General features: G+C 43.9%; 1 protein-coding gene across 3 annotated transcripts in view; it reads left to right on the top strand.

The window, feature by feature from the left end:
- LOC141096524 (probable tRNA methyltransferase 9B) overlaps nt 1-18,791 on the top strand; it is a 51,131-nt gene that overhangs the window by 22,737 nt on the left and 9,603 nt on the right. Inside the window, exons 2-3 of one of the 3 annotated variants that reach the window (XM_073583205.1) lie at nt 7,903-8,003; nt 8,736-8,923. In XM_073583205.1, coding sequence (XP_073439306.1) covers nt 8,752-8,923 — 172 coding nt within the window. In that variant the 5' untranslated portion in view covers nt 7,903-8,003; nt 8,736-8,751. Of the gene's footprint in view, nt 1-5,369; nt 5,508-7,902; nt 8,004-8,735; nt 8,924-18,791 lie in introns of those variants that run through there. The other 2 variants (XM_073583204.1, XM_073583203.1) reach the window with 2 other exon arrangements.

The following is an 18,791-nucleotide window of genomic DNA, read 5'->3' as shown; positions in this document are numbered from 1 at the left end:
TACCAAACAGCGCTTCACCCGTCTGAGTCCATCCGTCTTGTGATACCCCAGGCTCTCTCTGCGGCTTCTCCCGTCAGGGCCACCCCCCTGACTGTCTCTGTTGCCAGTCCCTTCCAGAGCTTCTTCTTTGTCCACCTCTCACTTTAGTCTTCTCCTCTGCTGAGCTCCTCTCCTGGACTGACCACTTCTAGAGCTCTTTCTTTTATCCCCCTCCTTGGGAATTCCCCCTAGAGTCCTTGTAACCCTGCCCCCATGACTGTGCAGTTTCGTAGCCATAGGCTGATGTTAAGTCCATTTCTCACAGCTCTCTACTGCCATCTTGTGGCCAAACTTTAGTATTACACCCATCTCCACTATCTCCAGCTGTCTCCCATCTATAAATACAACAGTCCACCTAAAGCACACCATACCTTACCCTCCTTCCACAGACAGGTCCGTGTGTCAGCCCACTTCCCCTACACTTTGACTACAGAACAAGTACCCTCTGCCCCTGATATCTGAGCTTTTTGATAGGTTGTGGGGAGCGGGGGTCTTCACTAAGCTGGATCTGCGGGGTGCTTACAACCTGATTTGCATCCGTGAGGGAGACAAATGGAAGAAAGCATTTAACACCAGGGATGGGCATTATGAATACCTGGTGATTCCCTTCGGGCTCTGTAATGCTCTTGCCGTCTTCCAAGATTTCGTGAACGACATCTTCCGGGAGATGCTCACCACCTCGGTTGTAGTCTATTTGGATGATATCCTCATCTATTCTCCAGATATAGACTCCCACCGGAAGGATGTTTGCAAAGTCTTCAATCTCCTATGGGCAAACTCCCTGTATGCCAAGTTGGAGAAGTGTGTGTTTCAGCAGGAGTCCTTGCCTTTCCTGGGCTATATCATCTCAGTCCAGGGGTTGGCCATGGATCCTGCCAAACTACAGGCGGTGATGAATTGGCAGGAGCCTCACTCCCTCAAAGCGGTGCAGTGCTTTATGGGATTTATTAACTCCCTTGGTTGCCCTCACCAAGAAGGGAGCGAATCCTAAACTGTGGTCAGAGGAGGTCTCCAAGGCCTTCCTCTCCATCAAGTCTCACTTCGCTAGCGCTCCCATTTTACATCGCCCCAATGTGGATAAACCATTTATTTTAGAGGTGGATGCCTCATCCGTCGGTGGTGGAGCAGTCCTGTTCCAAAAGGATGCTCAAGGTCAGAAGCATCCTTGCTTCTTCTTGTCCAAGACCTCTCCAGCGGAGAGGAACTATTCCATTGGGGACAGGGAGTTGCTAGCCATGAAGTTGGCGCTTTCTGAATGGAGACACCTCCTGGAGGGGGCTCGCTATTCCTTCTAAGTTTACACTGATCACAAAAATTTAGTTTATTTACAAACTGCCCAGCGGCTAAATTCTCACCAGGCTAGATGGTCCCTGTTCTTCTCCCGGTTCCATTTCTCCCTCCATTTCCTCTTCGGGGAGAAGAACATTCGGGCCGACACTCTCTCCCGCTCCGTAGTGTCATCAGAGGAGGAGGAGCCTCGGTTCATTGTCCCCCCAGAGAGCCTGAGAACTGTGGCCCTGGTTTTGCTAGAGTCTGTGCCCCCGGGCAAGACTTTTGCTCCATCTAATTTGCGACCGGAGGTTCTCTCTTGGGCTCATTCATCCAGGGTGGGTGGACATTTTGGGACCATGAGGATATCTGAGCTCCTGGTGAGGACGTACTGGTGGCCGTATATGGCCTGTGACGCCGGAGACTATATTCGGGCATGTGTCTCCTGCACCAGGAATCGGTCTCCTCGGCAACAACCTGCTGGGTTACTTTACCCTCTGCCGGTGGCAGACAGGCCCTGGGAGATAGTTGCAATGGACTTCGTGGTGGGCTTACCCCAAGTCTCGCGCCTGCACCGTCATCTGGGTAGTCACCGACCATTTCTCCAAAATGGTGCACCTAGTTACCTCTCCTTCGGGTACCATCTGCACGGGCCTTGGCGGCATTGTTTATAAAGCATGTCTTCCGCTTACATGGTATGACAGACAAAATTGTCAGCGATCGGGGTTCCCAGTTTGCGTCTCGGTTCTGGAGAGGGCTTTTTCGGCTACTCAGCATTGAACTGAATCTCTCTTCAGCTTACCATCCCGAGATGAATGGGTTGGTAGAGAGGGCCAACCAGACTCTGGTTACGTACCTGCGGCATTTTGTTTTGGCTAGGCAGGATGACTGGGCGTCTTTGCTACCATGGGCAGAGTTTGCGCTGAACAACGCCGTAGCCGAGTCCTCCGGACAAACCCCGCTTCTCCTTAACTACGGCCAGCATCCGCAGGTTCCTGTGCCCATGCCCATATCTTCCACCAACTCTAGGGTGGCAGACTGAGCGGTGGAGGCACGTGAGATTTGGGACCGCACACAGGATGCCATCCAGGCCTCCAAGGAGAGAATGAGGGTTTCCGCCGATGCTCACCGGCACCCTGCTCCGATCTTTGCTTTTGGGGACCTAGTGTGGCTCTCCGCCCATAATTTCAGGCTACGGGTCAAGTCTTCTAAGTTTGCACCTCGCTTTATAGGACCCTTCGAGGTCCTTGAGCAGGTTAACCCTGTGGTCAACCGTCTGGCCCTTCCTCCACACCTGGGTAACACTGACACCTTCCATGTGTCCCTCCTTAAGCCCGTTCACATGTCCTGGTTTTTGGAGACATCTACCGGGACATCAAATTGTCCTCAGACGAGTACGAGCTGAACGCCATCATGGAGTGTAAGGTGGTACAGGGCAAAAAATATTATCTAGTGGAATGGAAGGGTCAAGGTCCAGAGGACAGGACCTGTAAACCTGTAGAGCACATTTGTGCTCCTCAGCTCATTGCAGCTTTTGAGCAAAGCGAGGCCCAAGGAGGGGGGCTCTAGGAGGGGGGTAATGTTAGGAGTCGAGTTCCCACCACTGCACAGAGGGAATCTCAAGCCATGTCCTCTGCGGTCTCCAATTCTTCTGCAGGCACAGAGGTTCCTGCTCAGCAGAGACATTGGTCCCAGCGTCTTGCCCAGGCTAATGCTAGGCATCTGGTTGCTCCTCCAGGCTCAGCTATTGTATCATGCATGAGTCAGCGGTGAGCAGACGCTCCTGGAATGAAGTCCTGCTTTTCTCCTACTGAGCATGCCCGTGGGACGACCTCTCATTGGAGGTCAGAGGTCATATACTCAGGTCCTGTTGCTGCTCCGATTGGACCACCAGGAAGGTCTAGGAAGGCTGCAACTATAAAAGGTTTGCATGGCCGCCTGGCCATGTGCTAATATAGAACAGGATTATAGACCATGTGGAGTGAGTTTTGTATGTATGTATGTATGTATGTATGATTGTCTCAGGTGAAAGACTCATTATGAAACCCCTACCCTTGGTACGCATGTGTTGTGTAGCCTAGCCTGTTAGCGCCCAGTCTGAGGTGCAAGTAGGAGGCAGTCAGAGATTGGCATCAATGCCAAGTGGTGGCTTGGTCTGTACGCCACGGTGCACTTGGTCCAAACTCCACAGTCACCAGCGTCAATAAGGGGTGTCCGCAGTTGCGAAGCCAAACGCTTAGTACATCTAGAGGGACTCTAACCCTGTGTCCTAGGGGCCGAGTTCTGTGAGCATTTACTGAGCGTTTACCTTGCCAAGCTCTGTGAGCTTTAACTGGCTCCGGCATTTATGTTCTGTGGTAGTGCGGCTCTGTGAAGCAACAGAGTCCGCCCCTGTACACACCGGGTGACGTTAACCCGCGTGTGTTCTTCTATTATAGCGTCTGCCATTACTGAGCAGCAGTTTACCACCCCTGCACGGTGGACCCCGGGCTGCGAACACACCTTATTTCCATCTTTTATTATTTGGTGTGTTCCGCCAGCCCTAACACCCTATTTCTTCCTTTCTTTCTCCCTGAAGCTCCGCCTACGCTCTGCCTACTTCTGTATGCATCCTGCGTACCTATCTTTAACATTGGGTACGCAGGGATCTGCGTTGTATGCAGATGCATCCGCTTGCGGCGATTTGATGTGCGCGCTTTCCGTCGCCACACACGTCAAATCTCCAAATCTCCGCATACGGACGCATCCGCATACAACGCATGTCCCTGCATATCCAATGTTAAAGATAGGTATGCAGGATGCATACAGAAGTAGGTATAGCTTCAGGGAGGGAGGAAGTAGGCAGCCATCCACAGCCCTCCTGAACGCAAATGTGAAACCAACCTCACACTGCACATTACATTGCGACTGAAAATCTTTTGGTAATCTTCAGATTTCATGATTCCTTGCATGCAGTCAAGGCACCCAGTGACTGTGGCAGAAAAAAAACCTCAAAACATCTTAACACCTACAGTCAAATATGGTGGAGGTTGTGTTTTTTTTCTTTGTAGGCATCATTCCATTTTTGGTAAACAGTAGAATGATGCTCTAGCTTGGTCTTGTCTGTCCACAAGACACTTTCTCAAAAGGATTTTGGCTTACTCATGTACATTTTGGCAAACTGCGGTGTAGCTTTTTTTGTCTGTTTCAACAGTAAGGTCCTCCTGGGTCTCCTGCCATGGCATTTCATTTCATTCAAATGTCAGCAGATGCTTTGCGCTGAGACTGATGCCCCCTGAGTGGACAGGACAGCTTGAATGTCTTTGCAACTTAATTGGAGCAGTTTATCCTCTATCTGAACTATCTTTCATTGCAACCTTTCAGCAATTTTTCTGTTGTCCATGTCCAGGGAGATTAGATACAATGTCATAGGTTGTACACTGATTATGTTGCAGTGTGAACAAAGGAAAATCAAGATCTCTGAATATAGACTTGTAACATTGCGATTGTTGATATTGTTTAACAATTTTAGTTCTCAAATCCTCAGACAATTCTCTTCTCATTTTCTTTTCTCCATGCTTAGTGTGGCATATGCAATCACACAATGGAAGGAATGAGTAAACTTCTCCCCTTTTTTATCTGGTTTCAGTTGTGATTTTCATATTGCCCACACTTGTTACTTGCCATACGTGAGTTAGAATGAGAATCACATGCTTGAAACAAAAAGTTGTTTACCCACAATTTTGGAAAGATGACAACGTTGTTGTTCCCATTTTGGGGGTTTTGTATGAAATTATATCCTATTTTTTTTTCCTTCTTGAGTTTTTTGTGTTACAATACACACAAAGGAAATAAACGTGTATAACAAAACATGTGTAATTGAAGTAATTTTCTGGGAGAAATATTTTATTTTTTGGAACAATTTCAAATACTTTTGGATTTAGATAAACAACTGGAAAAACAGATATTTTCCCAATTCTTAATCTCATGAGTTGTGTTTGTTTCAGCAACCAGGGCATAACCACACAATTTTAGACAGAAGAACCATGAAAAAAATAGATTCTGTTGTGTAACACACCCACTTTCATGCCCACATTCTCAATCTTGGGTAATGGAAGAACTATAAATTGTGGATACTTGAACAGGATGACTAAGATATGAAACTGTATACCCACACTCAGCAGCAAGATCGCTGTCAACCTGAGTAAAAAAATGCAGAGGTAACTATGAATTCTGATTTGGTAGCCAAAGACACTTGTAGAAAACAACCAGTGACCTGCATGTGAGAGCCCCCAACCTTTACAGTCAGTGTCCTTACATATTAGTAACTCTCTTCTTTCCTTCTCCTTAGCTTTAATTCCTTATTGTATCTGAAACACTGTATTATTCCATGACCTATTCATTTGCAGTATTGACAGAAAAGATCAGGTGTTTCACGTTTTACTTCCACTTTGAAAGCTCTGCAGGCCCCAATCTGCATTGGTTCTTCTGCCTCAATAGAATAAGAGGGAGAAGTCACAAAAACACCCTTGAATGTTTTCTTATCCCAAGACATCTGTCCAAATGCATGTCCAACGGGGAGGAACTATAAACCATCATATCCTGTATCTGGCTAGAAAAACCATGGCAGAATTGACAGGGGAGGCCTGAGTCCTTCCATGAGGTCTCCACTGCCCAGTGTCTGAACTCACGGCTGTAGTCCTCCACAGTATGTTTTCCCTGATCCAACCTGCAGATCATTGATACAGCAACTTAGAATCATAGAATTGTACAGTTGAAAGGGACCTCCTGGGTCATCTGGTCCATCCCACTGCTCAAAGCAGGATCCACTAAATCATCCCAGACAGATCTCTGTCTGAAGATTTCCATGGAAGGAGAACTCGCCACCTCTCTCCCCAGAATGGTTCACTGATATTAAGGTCAGGAGACTGAGATGGCCACTCCAGAACCTTCACTTTATTCTGCTGTAGCCAATGACAGATCGACTTGGCCTTGTGTTTTGGATCGTTGTCAAGTTGGAACGTCCAAGTTCTCCCCATGCGCAGCGTCCGGGCTGATGATTGCAAATTTGCTGATAACGTGCTGTATTCATCTTTCCTTCAACTTTGACCAAGTTTCATGTGCCTTTGTAGCTCACACATCCCCAAAACATCAGAAATCCATCTCCATGCTTTACAGTTGGAATGGTGTGTAAGGGGGTGAAGAGGAGTAAGAGCCTAAAAGGGGTTACGTTTCCTGCTCCTTATCCGGAACCACCTAGCCAGACAGCAGGGTTGCCGGGGGGGAAGACATTCAGGCCCGGACCGACTGAACCATGTGACCATGTGGGGCTGTGACAAGAGAGGAGAGGTGCTGGACAGGAAGCTGTGCAGGGTAAGGGCGTGAAAGCAGAGCGTGCCAGACACAGGGGAGAGCGCGCCAGAGGCAGAGCACGTGGGTCAGAGGCCAGGCTGCAGCACCACGCTCCCAGAGAATGAGAACCTCCCACCCAGAGACCGAAGGACGAGGTGTAGAGGGCGCCGTATGTGAGTACATGGACCTGGTAGCCTCCGTGACTAGAGGGGTCTCCCCCCCCCCCCCCAGACAGTGCAGAGACAGTGACCTGAGAACGCAGTCCTGGAGACCGCAGTGACAAGCTGGGGCCCCTGAGCGTGGAAGAGAGACTTCCCAGTGTGCGCAGCATCGTTCCTGTGTAGAGACAGTCGGGGTATCATATAGAGACTCAGAGCAGAGGAGACTCGGGTTCGCAGTGTCTTCCTGCTCCTGGCTTTAACCCCTGAGGTCCCAGGTTCATTTAGAAAAGAGACTCTAGAGACTGCAAGCGTCGCTGTTGTTGGTGCCAACGTGGGAGAAGTAGACCCCTTTAATCAAGCTTTCCCCGGACTGATAAGTTCTATTTTTGTGAGGTTAACAGTTTCAATGCCTGCATAACTGTTTTATTGCTTCGTACAGCTCCATTGTGCTGTTCTACTGTTTTATACTGTCACCTTTAACCCCCTACTGCTCCTCCCTGCGTGGAGAGAAAATTCTTGTAAATAAACCTTTAACTCTTGGTCTGTCTCCGATCCGTGGCAACATCCTCAGTACCTGCAGTTTATTACAGGTGTTCTTTCGATCATAGGCCTTGTTGACCTCTCTCTAAATGTAACGTTTATGGTTGTGGCCAAAAAGTTCAATTTTGGTCTTATCACTCCAAATTAAATTGTTCCTGATGTTTTGAGGCTTGTCACTGTGCTGTTTTTCATATTGTAGGCGAGATACTTTGTGGCATTTGCACAGTAATAGCTTTTTGTCTGGCAACCATGCAGCCTATTTTTCTTCAAGTGCCTCCTTATAGTGCATCTTGAAATGGCCACACCGCTACTTTTCAGAGAGTCCAGTAGTTCAGCTGATGTTATTTGTGGGTTTTTCTTTGCATCCCAAACAATTTTGTGGACGAAATTTTCGTTGGTCTACCTGACCTTGGTTTTTTTTTTTTTTGGAGTCCCTGATTTTCCATTTGTTAATCACAGTTTGAACGCTGCTGATTGGCAATATCAATTCCTTGGATATCAACTACCTTTTCCCATAGATCTATTGACAATTCTTTTGCTTTCCCCATGAATCACAATCCAGAAACGTCAGTGACTGGATGAAAGATGCAAGAGTCTGTCTGGATCCCAGAAACTCACTCAGCTTTTATGCACACACAATGATTACAAGCAAACAGGTCACAGGTGAGGATGTTACCTTTAGTAGCCATTCAAACCTATTTGTGTCAACTGCTGTGCATGTTATCAGGCCAAAATCACCAGGGTATGCAAACTTTTGATCAGGGTCATTTGGATATCTTGGGTTGTCATTATGATTTAAAAAGAGAACACACAGTAGTTTGACAATAAATGGCTTCACCCACCCACTAACCATGAGTGGAGAAAAAGTTTTCGTTTTATCATTCATATTCTCTGAAAAAAGTCTAAGAAAGGAAAAATTCTGCCAGAGTATGTAAACTTTTGAGCACAATTGTATAGTTGCCCATTCATTAAGATCAGCAATTTTCACATAAACGGGTGTGTAGGAGTCAGACAGCTTGACAGAAATTGTTGTGGCATGTCCTCACTGCGACCCAGTACTTCTCCAGTCCTGTCCATTGTGGAGAGCTGGGGGAAATGCATGAAAATGCCAAAAGTCGCAAAATTTTTGCACAACAAACTTTTTCAAGCTATTTACACCCAAATTCAAGCGTAAAAGCTTTTATGAATTTGGGTTATAGTGTCGCATCTTAAAGTGTTTACACCATAATAAATGTATATAGTAGAGGTTTGACACTTATTGTCCTTTTGTGTATTGATAAATCTGAATTTCACATATCATTGAGTTCCTAGAACTAATGTTCACTACGTTATAGAGGATGGGTCATCACACTTGGCTCAGTTTCAGATAAATAAAATATTCTATTTTGCTTTAAGGCAATTCAAACACTCAATGACAGTGAGAAAGGCAATGGAAAAGGAGGCAAGCAATTTAGAAAGACAACATGTACACCATGTGTATGAGAAGATAGCCCCGTACTTCAATGACAAACGTTACAAAGCCTGGCCAAAAGTCCAAGAGTTCCTGCTAACTCAGGAGACAGGGAGCCTCATTGCTGATATAGGTAAGTGCATTCATTAAAAAAGACCTATTTTTTGGATTGTGAAAGGACCTAGAGATTTATAATGAATGGTTGGTTTGGAAAATTAATATCCTAATAGGGATATCAGTTGAAGAATCCACTAATTCAGGGACTTTATTAATCAATCTTGATTGAAAAATTGCTACAAAGAGTGCCACTCTCTCTAGAGTACCGTATACGTGTTTCTCAACTCCAGTTTTCAAATACGCCCCACAGGTAACGATTTTAAGGATTTCTTTAGATTTCAGGGTTTCAGCTGATTTCTGTACAGACACACTCAAGTTCTTCCCTTCTTCGCGCTAATGATCCCATGGTTCCATCACTCTCACTGTGCTCACTCCCAGCAGCAAGAAGGAAGACAGAAGTAGAGTCAGTACTACTGTCTCTAACTACATGCCCTGTTTATATCAATTATGGTATGTAAAGAATTTGAGAGATGGAGGGAGCTCCCTGTGTCATCCCATCAGCTTCCTGCAATCTATTGTGGAGTACTAATACATGGATATGAGAACTAGAGGCTTAAAGGCCTCCATACACATTAGACTAAGGTTGACCGAAGACACTGATATTGGACAAAAGTCTGTGTTTGGCAATCTCCCAACTTTTCTTCGACAGATGATGTCTGGGGAGAGAAGGATCCAGTTGAGCATTCCGGTGTATAGGGGACTAGGGAGAGATGGCTTTAAGCTAAATGACAGTTCAGCTGTCAGCTATCTAATGCATGTGGTAAGTTTTTCATTTACTGGGAATTTTTTCCCCCCAATGTGAAACTTACTGTTTGCCACATGGGTTTTTTTTTTGCCTTCCTCTGGATCAACATGTTAGGGCATGTTAGGATAGGATATGGGTTGAACTAGATGGACTTAAAGTCTTCCTTCAACCTTAATAACTATGTTACTATGTTAGATCTGCCATACACCAAAGCATCAAATCAAAAGTATAACCTCAAAACGATCTCCAAAGTTCTCTTTACAGATGTGGATCTGGACCCGTCCATATATCTGCTAAATCTTACTCCTAAGGGGATGGGGAAAAGGCTATCTAAACTGCTATTACACATTCTTGCCGCGGCTAGATGTTTGATCGCCAACTGGAGACAGGTATCCCTGCCATCACACCTTCATTTGCTTTATAGAGTTAATGACATCTGAAGGATGGAATATATGATGGCGATTCTGAATACGACTTTGGAGAATTTTGACTAAGTATGGGCTCCATGGGATTACCTTTGGGCACAGAGAAATGACTAATTCCATACTGGAATGCTGGATCCTCCCTTCTTCTGACACTTGGTCTCTCCCCCTCCCCTCCTCCCCTTACGGTTTGTGTCCTGTCTTATTGTCTGTTTAAATTTGGGTTATATGTTTGATAAATTGTTTGTTTTATTTTATAGGGTGGTTGGGGAATCATTGACATTCTCATTTTCTCTGCTTTGTAGTATAAAGTTTGACTTGACTCTCCTTTATTTGTCAAAATTGTTAAAACTTTAATAAAAATTTACAGTTAAAAAAAAAAAAAAGTATAACCTCAAATCAATCTACTACAGGGGGGAAGAGGCATACAGAGAGAGCCACTTGAAAAGGATTACTTTAAAAATACCATACTTTATTAATTCAATTTTAAAATCAGCACAACATATTCAACATATAATAATAATAATATTATAATACAAAAACAAAAACGTATCTCTTGTGTGAGGGATTGCACGTCAGATAATCCCTATGTTATGTTAATAATACTGAGCTATAGTGATTAAATGGATCATATTGGGAGATTCCTATTAGGGATCAATTAGATTTGTGGACAGTATGTATGGTCCCAAACTTGTTATGACTTACTATATCAAATATTTCTTAAGACGGCCATACAAAAAAGTGCAAGTGCATCAGTTTTTAATGGGTATGTGCCGAGTGGCCATTTATGTATTAGTATACATGGATGTCGATAACAAGAGAAGGAAAGAATTTTTACCTATTGATATAGGAAACCATGAAGATCCTCTGTGTTAGGCTAGTTTCACACTAGTGTTCAGGAGGGCTGCAGAAGGCAGCCACTTCCTCCTTTCCTTCCTCTGTGAAGCTCCGCCCCCGCTCCGCCTACCGCCGCATGTGTCCAGCGTTTCCCTGCGTACCTATCTTTAACATTAGGTATGCAGGGATATGCGTTGTATGCGGATGCATCCGCATGCAGCGATTTGTCCACACGGAAATGCAAGATTTTGCGTTTCCGTGCGGTCGATGCACACATCATATCGCCGCATGTGGACGCATCTGCATACAATGCATGTCCCTCCATACCTAATGTTAAAGATAGGTACGCAGGTAAACGCTGGACGCATGCGTCGGTAGGCGGAGCATGGGCGGAGCTTCACGGAGGAAGGAAAGGAGGAAGTGGCTGCCTTCCACAGCCCTACTGAACGCTAGTGTGAAACTAGCCTTACTATAGAGCCTAACGGTGCTTTCCTACACCCCTAGCATGCAATCTCTCTCACAAGAGGCACCTTTTTGTTTTTTCTTATTATATGTTGTGCTGATTTTAAAATTGAATTCATAAAGTATGGTATTTTTAAAGTACCGGTAATCCTTTCCAAGTGGTTATCTCTGTATGACTCTTCCCTCCCCCCCCCCCCCCCCCCCGTAGTGGATTGATTTGAGGTTATACTTTTGATTTGTGCTCCTTGTTTATGGTGCCACATTACCTGGACATTTTCATTGCTGATGTCATACACCAAAGCCTGTTAGATTCTATCCAAGGCAACATCTAATAGACTGGGATAATTTACAGCACTACATAAGTAGTTCAGAGTAGTATCTATGTGATCAAAGGATCACCTGTTGAGGCCACTTGTGGGTCTAATAAATACAATAAAAAAAGTGATAAATCTAAACCCTGAATCCCAGTTTTCACAATAAAAAGTGGTTTAACCTAGAATAAAATGTGAACACCACAAAAAAATGGATAAGATAATTCCAGAATTGCTTCTTTTTTTTATCTCTCCCTACCTAAAAATTTAACAAAAATTTGTGTGTACCCCAAAGTGGCACCAGTGAGAACTACAGCTTGTAAAGCAAAAATAAAGGGAAAAAACAAACATTTTTTTTCTCCCTGTTTTGTCTTTATTTGCTCTTTGCAAGAGAATCAAAATAGTACTTTTGTAGCTACAAATAATAATAATGAATGCTTTTTAAAGACTAAAAATAAATTCAAATAAATGATTTTACATGGCAAGCTTTCGAGACTACTTGGGTCTGTTAGCTTTATGGCTCATGTCACCCCTCCCCCCAACCAGAAGAGAAGGCTTAAAGAGGTTGTCTGGCTTTGGTGTACAAGTATGCAGTCATATCATAAATTGGGGGGGGGACGTGAGCGAGTGAGCTCACCGCAAGCCGATATGCTTTGTCAGCGGGAATGTGCCTCCCAGAGCCGCCCTAGACCAGGCAAACAAAGCTGTGCAGAAATAACAAAGACCATCAAGAAGGCAAGCTAGTAGAAATGCATTGGTTGTACAATTGTGTATTACTATGGAATGGCGAAATGTTGGCCTTTTAAAAAAAAATATGTAAATAAATGAAGTTTTATACTAACATTTTCATTTTTCTTTGTCTGCAGTCTCTCTATGTGACTGCAGACTTGTGAATCCTCACGATGCGCCATGCCTCATTCGACATGCCTGCAGCTTCCAGTGCCACAGAATGCTCACAGAGCACAGCGCAGTACAATATGAGAATTCACAAGGCAGAGAAACTGCAGGCTTGTACCTCAAGGCCGGACAACCCCTTTTAGAGAGGACTTGTAACTTGACATAAATATGTAATTTTTTTACAAGGTGTAAATGCTGCTGTACTTTTGAGTCTGGTTGTTTGTTTTTTGTTCCTGTGCTTCGCCGTTATTGAGATATGGCTCCTTCTTCCCTGTATTTAAAACTAATCTTTCTAGCCAACTGTGCATGGGTCTCATGAAGTTTCTCATAAAGATTTATATACAAGGGAGAACAAGAGCATTTACACCAGGGAGGAGAAAAAGACATATTTATGTCTAGTGACAAGTCCTCTTTAAGTTTTGGAAATATTCCTTGCTTGCAATGTGGTGTTTGCAGGTACGCAGGATGCAGTGACGAGTCGCGAGACAATTTGGTGCTTTCTAGAATAACGTTTATAAGACTAGAGGGAACTTTCCTCAGTCACGGCCTGATCAACAAAACGGGTAACACGGGTTGCCCTCGCAGGGGCTCTATACAAGAAAACACAAACGGGTAGAACACGACTACTTCCGGCAATAGCCGGTCACTATAGGGCCGCGGTATGGCCGACTACGGGTCCTTAATTATATAGTTAATTAGCCGTCCAGATGTCCCTCGCCGTTCGGGATTGTGGTCTTTCGGCGTAGTAGTCGCTGAGCCCAGTTGCTGAGGCATTGGCGAAGTCTTCGCGCGCTCAGGCGCGCCGATGACACTGGAGCCCCACAAGCCCTGAGAGCCTGTGCGGACCGGAGCGGGACAGTGGTGGCCGCCGACGGCACTGTACTTGCCGCGGCCACTGGTGAGAGCTGGGCGGCTGTGGGTGGCGGGGAACAGGCCACAGCCGCGGGCTGGAACGAGACTGCAGCGGCCGCGGGTAGGCCGCAGCCGCAGGCTGAGGTGAGGCGGCCGCGGGTCGAACTGTGGCTGCGGGCTGGAGCGGGGCAGCAAGTCTCGGATGATCGCCTTGGCGTCGTCCCTCTGGAGTCCTCAGTGAGCATCTTCCCTGGCACTGGTAAGTCGCTCCCACGGTCTCCTGCTGCCTCTGTCTCAGTCTGCTGACTCATCGTTCTGGGAATTCCCCACCTCCTTTATACTGGTCCCTCCCCCAGCCTATCTGTCTGTCACAACGGTCCATCCCCGAACTCTGTCCCCTGGGGACAGTTTCCCCCGGAACCCAGATGATGGCTCCCTTGGTTCCGGCCCGGACACTCGACGGGGCCGTTCCTCCCACAGCAATGTAATTTCCAAAGTTCAACCTAAAACAATATATTAATTTGGTAATCGTCACCCTGTGTACATCCTCCCTCAGCTATTCACTGCAGCAATTATTTGTGAAAGTATAACGGTATCAATGAACAATAATTTTTCTCTGCTCGTTACTCTTTGAACTTATCAACAGTTTTCAACAATATTTTGCACAGCCCGGTAACAGTAATTTAATCCCAATTCAGGAGAAAACAATTGTGACTAACAATTACCTGTAATGGCTCATTTAAATACATGGCCTTTTAATTTTCCTCCTGCTAAAGAAACAGAAGAGTGAAATTAGAGGCTTGTAATTATTCTGGTATTATAAGCAGATTGCATTGGATAAGTGTTTAGTTTGTGTAACTGGTTTGTGTAATTACTTTATTGAGATAAATAGTTTTTTAAACTATTCCAGTAGATGACTGTCGCTATGGTGCCTCTGTTTATTTTTTGTTACTGACTATTCTTATTCTCCTTTTAGAGCTTATAAGGGTTTTATGGGATTAGAAAACATGGCTCCTTTCTACAGAAACGGCACTGCACTTTTCCATGGTCTGTGAATGCTAATGAGGGTCAGAACTATTTAAGCAACTTTTGTACCCAGTCCTCATTTACGATTTCTGCCACTGCAAAGCAGAGTGTGTGTAAGGCTATACGGACACAGTGTTCTAGCTTCTCCTTGGAAGTATAGTGCAGGCTCACGACATACATAAACAAGTGCAGCAGCACAATGAGTGCACTAACATCCACACGTGGTCAAAATTGTTAGTGCTCTTTTGGTAAAGTAAAAGAAGCCTACAACCGACACTGAAATAATTTGAAATTTACAAGAGTAATTTTCAATGTAAATTTATGGATTATCAAGTAATGAAAATCAGACATTGCTTTTTAATTGTCATTGAAAAGCAAAAAAAAAAAAACTAATGAAAATGGCCTGGACAACATAGATGGTACCCTAAAAAAGATTGAAAATAATTTGACTGTAGGGGCATATTAAACTAAGGTGTGTCCTGTAATTAGCATAACTGGTGTCTAAAAACTTGCAGTCAGTCTGCCTATTTTAAAGGGTGAAAAGTAGTCTGTGTGCTGTTTGGTATCGTGGTGTCACACTGAACATGGACCAAAGAAAGCTAAGGAGACAGTTGTCTCAGGAGATTAGAGATAAAATTATAGACAAACATCTTAAAGGTAAAGATTATAAGACAGTCTTCAAACAGCTTGATATTCCTGTTGTTTTTTTTTTTTTTATTGAAAGTCCAAGATTGTTTGCTCTTCTTCACCCAGGTGCTCTGTAAAATGTGATATGCCACATAAAAAAACAGACTGCATCCATGTGCACTATTGCAGGCCACTCCGAAAGAAGGAAGGCGCCCAACAAATCATTTCCTATCTCTCCATATCAGAAGTTCACAGCGAGGGACTAGGTCTAGTGTTTCCCCTTTGCCAAAGCACAGAGACAGCCCAAATTGCGCTCTTGGCATCCACCTGGGCCACACAAGGGAAAACAGGAGGCTGACTCCTTTTCCAAAGGAGCGGAACCTGATAGACACATTCCCCTCCACCTGCCCTCCCCCCCACAGACCGTTCAGGAGGGAACCACACCCGAGTAGTCCTCGACACAGGACACACATGCTAAAACTGACACACATTGTAAACACCCGCTACTATTTTTTTAAATTCTTTTTCAGTGTAAAACTGACCAGATCTCCCACATTAAAAATTAAAAAAAAAATCCCCCATCCTTATCAGAAGGCCTGTATTGAGGATGTGTACTCAAATAAGTGTGAAAGAAAAGTGCTGTGTAATGGAGCACAATTTGTTTCCCACGCCCAGTAAGTTTAGGCACCGCAGGGCCACCACTTCTAAGGCACTGTATACCTCATGCTTTCAAATTTACCCAACCTTATGGCTTTGATACTGGAGAGCCAGGGTTTCCAACGAATAACTTTATGAGCCACATGCACTACTTCCAGTGCACCATACCCAGTGTGCATAATGTATCAGTCTACTGAGGCGGCTGCCTCTTCAAGTCCTAAAAGCCACGTTTTTGAAAGATATTAGACTTGATCCTTGACAATGTTTTTGTTACTACAGTTGCACATGTTATTCAGAAGTTAACAGTATATGGAACTGTAACTAATCTCCCTGGATGTGACTACAAGAGAAAAATTGATGACAAATTGAAGAGACTGATAATACGAAAGGTAACCAAAGAGCCCAGACCAACTTCCAAAGAGATTAGATGTGAACTTCAAGGTCAAGGTACATAAGTGTCAGATCACACCATCCGTCACTGTCTTGACCAAAGTGGACTTCATGGAAGTCAACCGAGGAGGAAACCACTGTTGAAAGAAAAGATTAAAAAGAAAACAAGACTGAAATTTGTTAAAAATGCATATTGAAAAGACACAAAGCTTCTGAGAAAATGTCCTTTGGACAGATAAAGCTTTTTTCAAGTCACTCCAGCTCTATGTTCACAGACACACAAATGAACCATACAAAGAAAAGAACATTGTAGCTACTATGAAACATGGAGGCTGCTCTGTTATGTTTTTAAGCTGGTTTGTTGCATCTGGCACGTGGTGTCTTTTATACAATGGTATGTAAAAGTTTTGCCATTCCTGGTCAAAATTACTCTTATTGTGAACAGTTAATAAGTTGAAGATGAAATGATCTCTAAAAGGCCTAACGTTAAAGATGACACATTTACTTTGTATTTTTTAGGCAAAAAAAACCAATATTGTAATTTTTTTCACTTTAAAAATTACAAAAAGGAAAATGGGCCGATGCAAGTGTTTGAGCATCCTGTAGATTTGTGTGCTCAGATAACTCTGACCAGGGTTTAAGACCTTAATTAGCCTGTAAGGGTTATGGTTTGTTCACCATCATCGTTCGGAAAGGCCAAGTGATGCAAAAATGCAGTTGAGGGGTTCAAGAGAGGCCTGGATGTCTTCCTGGAGCACAACAATATTGCATCTTACAGTTATTAGGTTCTTTAGAAGGACGTAGATCTGGGGATTTATTCTGACGGAATATAGGCTGAACTGGATGAACAAATGTCTTTTTCTGGCCTTGTTAACTAAGTACTAAATTTCCCAGCTTTTAAAAAAACCCAGCCTCCTCTAACTTTGTGCCAAAAAGCAGCAGCCATGGGTTCTTCTAAGCAACTGCCTAGCACACTCAAAATGAAAATTGTGGAGGCCCACAAAGCAGGAGAAAACTATATAAGAAGTTAGAAAAGCATTTTCAAGTTGCCCTTTCCTTAGTTCAAAATGTAATTAAGAAATGGCAGTTAACAGGAACAGTGGAGGTAAAGATAAGGTCTGGAAGGCCAAGCAAAACTTCAGTGACAGCTCGTAGTATTGCTAGAGAGGCAAATCAGAACCCCCAATTGACTGCAAAAGACCTACAGAATAATTTAGCAGACTCTGGAGTTGTGGTACATTGTTCTACTGGTCAGAGACACCTGCACAAATATGGCCTTCATGAAAGAATCATCAGAAGAAAACCCCTCCTGCGTCCTCACCATAAAATTCAGCGTCAGAAATATGCAAAAGAACATCTAAACAAGCCTGATGGATTTTGGAAACAAGTTCTGTGGACTGATGCGGTTAAAATAGAACTCTTTGGCCACAATGACCAAAGGTACAGTGGGGAAAATAAGTATTTGATATACTGCCAATTTTGTAAGTTTTGCCATCTACAAAGAATGGAGAGGTCTGTAATTTTTATCAAAGGTACACTTCAACTGTGAAAGACACAATCTTAAAAAAAATCCAGAAAATCATTGTATAATTTTTTCATATTTCATGCAATAAAATGCAAATGAATTATTTAATAAAAAAACAACTTAATATTTGGTATGGAAACTTTGTTTGTAATTGGAGGTGAGACATTTCCTGTAATTCTTGATCAAGTTTGCACAAACTGCAGACGGGATTTTGACCCACTACTCCATACAGATCTTCTCTAGATATTTCAGGTTTTGGGGCGGTCACTGGGCATCATTGATTTTCAGCTCCCTCCAAAAATTTTCGATTGGGTTCAGATCTGCAGATTCGCTAGGCCACTCCAGGACCTTTAAAATGCCTCTTACGGAGCCACTCCTTGGTTGCCCTGGCTGTGTGTTTTGGGTGATTTACATGCTGAAAGACCCAGCCAAGAATCAACTTCAATGCTCTTACTGAGGGAAGGAGGTTGTTGGCCAAAATCTTGCGATACATGACCTCATCCATCCTCCTTTCAACATGGTACAGTTGTCCTGTCCCCTTTGCAGTAAAGCACTCCCAAAGTATGATGTTCCCCTCACCATACTTCATGGTTTCCATGGTGGTCTTGAGGTTGTACTCATCTTCTTCATCCTCTAAACACTGCAAGTGGAGTTGATACCACTTGGCCATGGTGGAGAGTTCAAACAGGTGCAATTAATACCGGTAATGAGTGCAGAGTAGGAGGCTTCTTACAGAAAAAACTAACAGGTCTGTGAGAGCCAGAATTCTTGCTGGCTGGTAGGTGATCAAATACTTATTTCATGCAACACAATGCAATTTTAATTATTTAAAAATCATTCAATGTGATTTTCTGTTTTTTTTTTTTTTTTTTCGATTCTGTGTCTTTCAGTTGAAATGTACAGACCTCTCCATTCTTTGTAGGTGGGAGAACTTGCAAAATCGGCAGTGTATCAATTTCTTATTTATCTCCACTTTAGGTGGAGAAAAAAAGGGCACAGAATATCGGAGAAGAAACATCTCGCCAACCATTAAGCATCAATCATGTTTTGGGTTGTGTTGCAGCCAATGGCACGGGGAACATTTCACGGGTAGAGGGAAGAATGAATTCAATGAAAATTCTTGATGCAAACAT

Source organism: Dendrobates tinctorius, unplaced genomic scaffold (assembly GCF_039654945.1).
Source record: "Dendrobates tinctorius isolate UK_male_01 unplaced genomic scaffold, ASM3965494v1 ptg000075l, whole genome shotgun sequence".
NCBI lineage: Eukaryota > Metazoa > Chordata > Amphibia > Anura > Dendrobatidae > Dendrobates > Dendrobates tinctorius.
The sequence above is the reverse complement of the archived record's forward strand: the minus strand, read 5'-3'. Positions and strand labels throughout refer to the sequence as shown.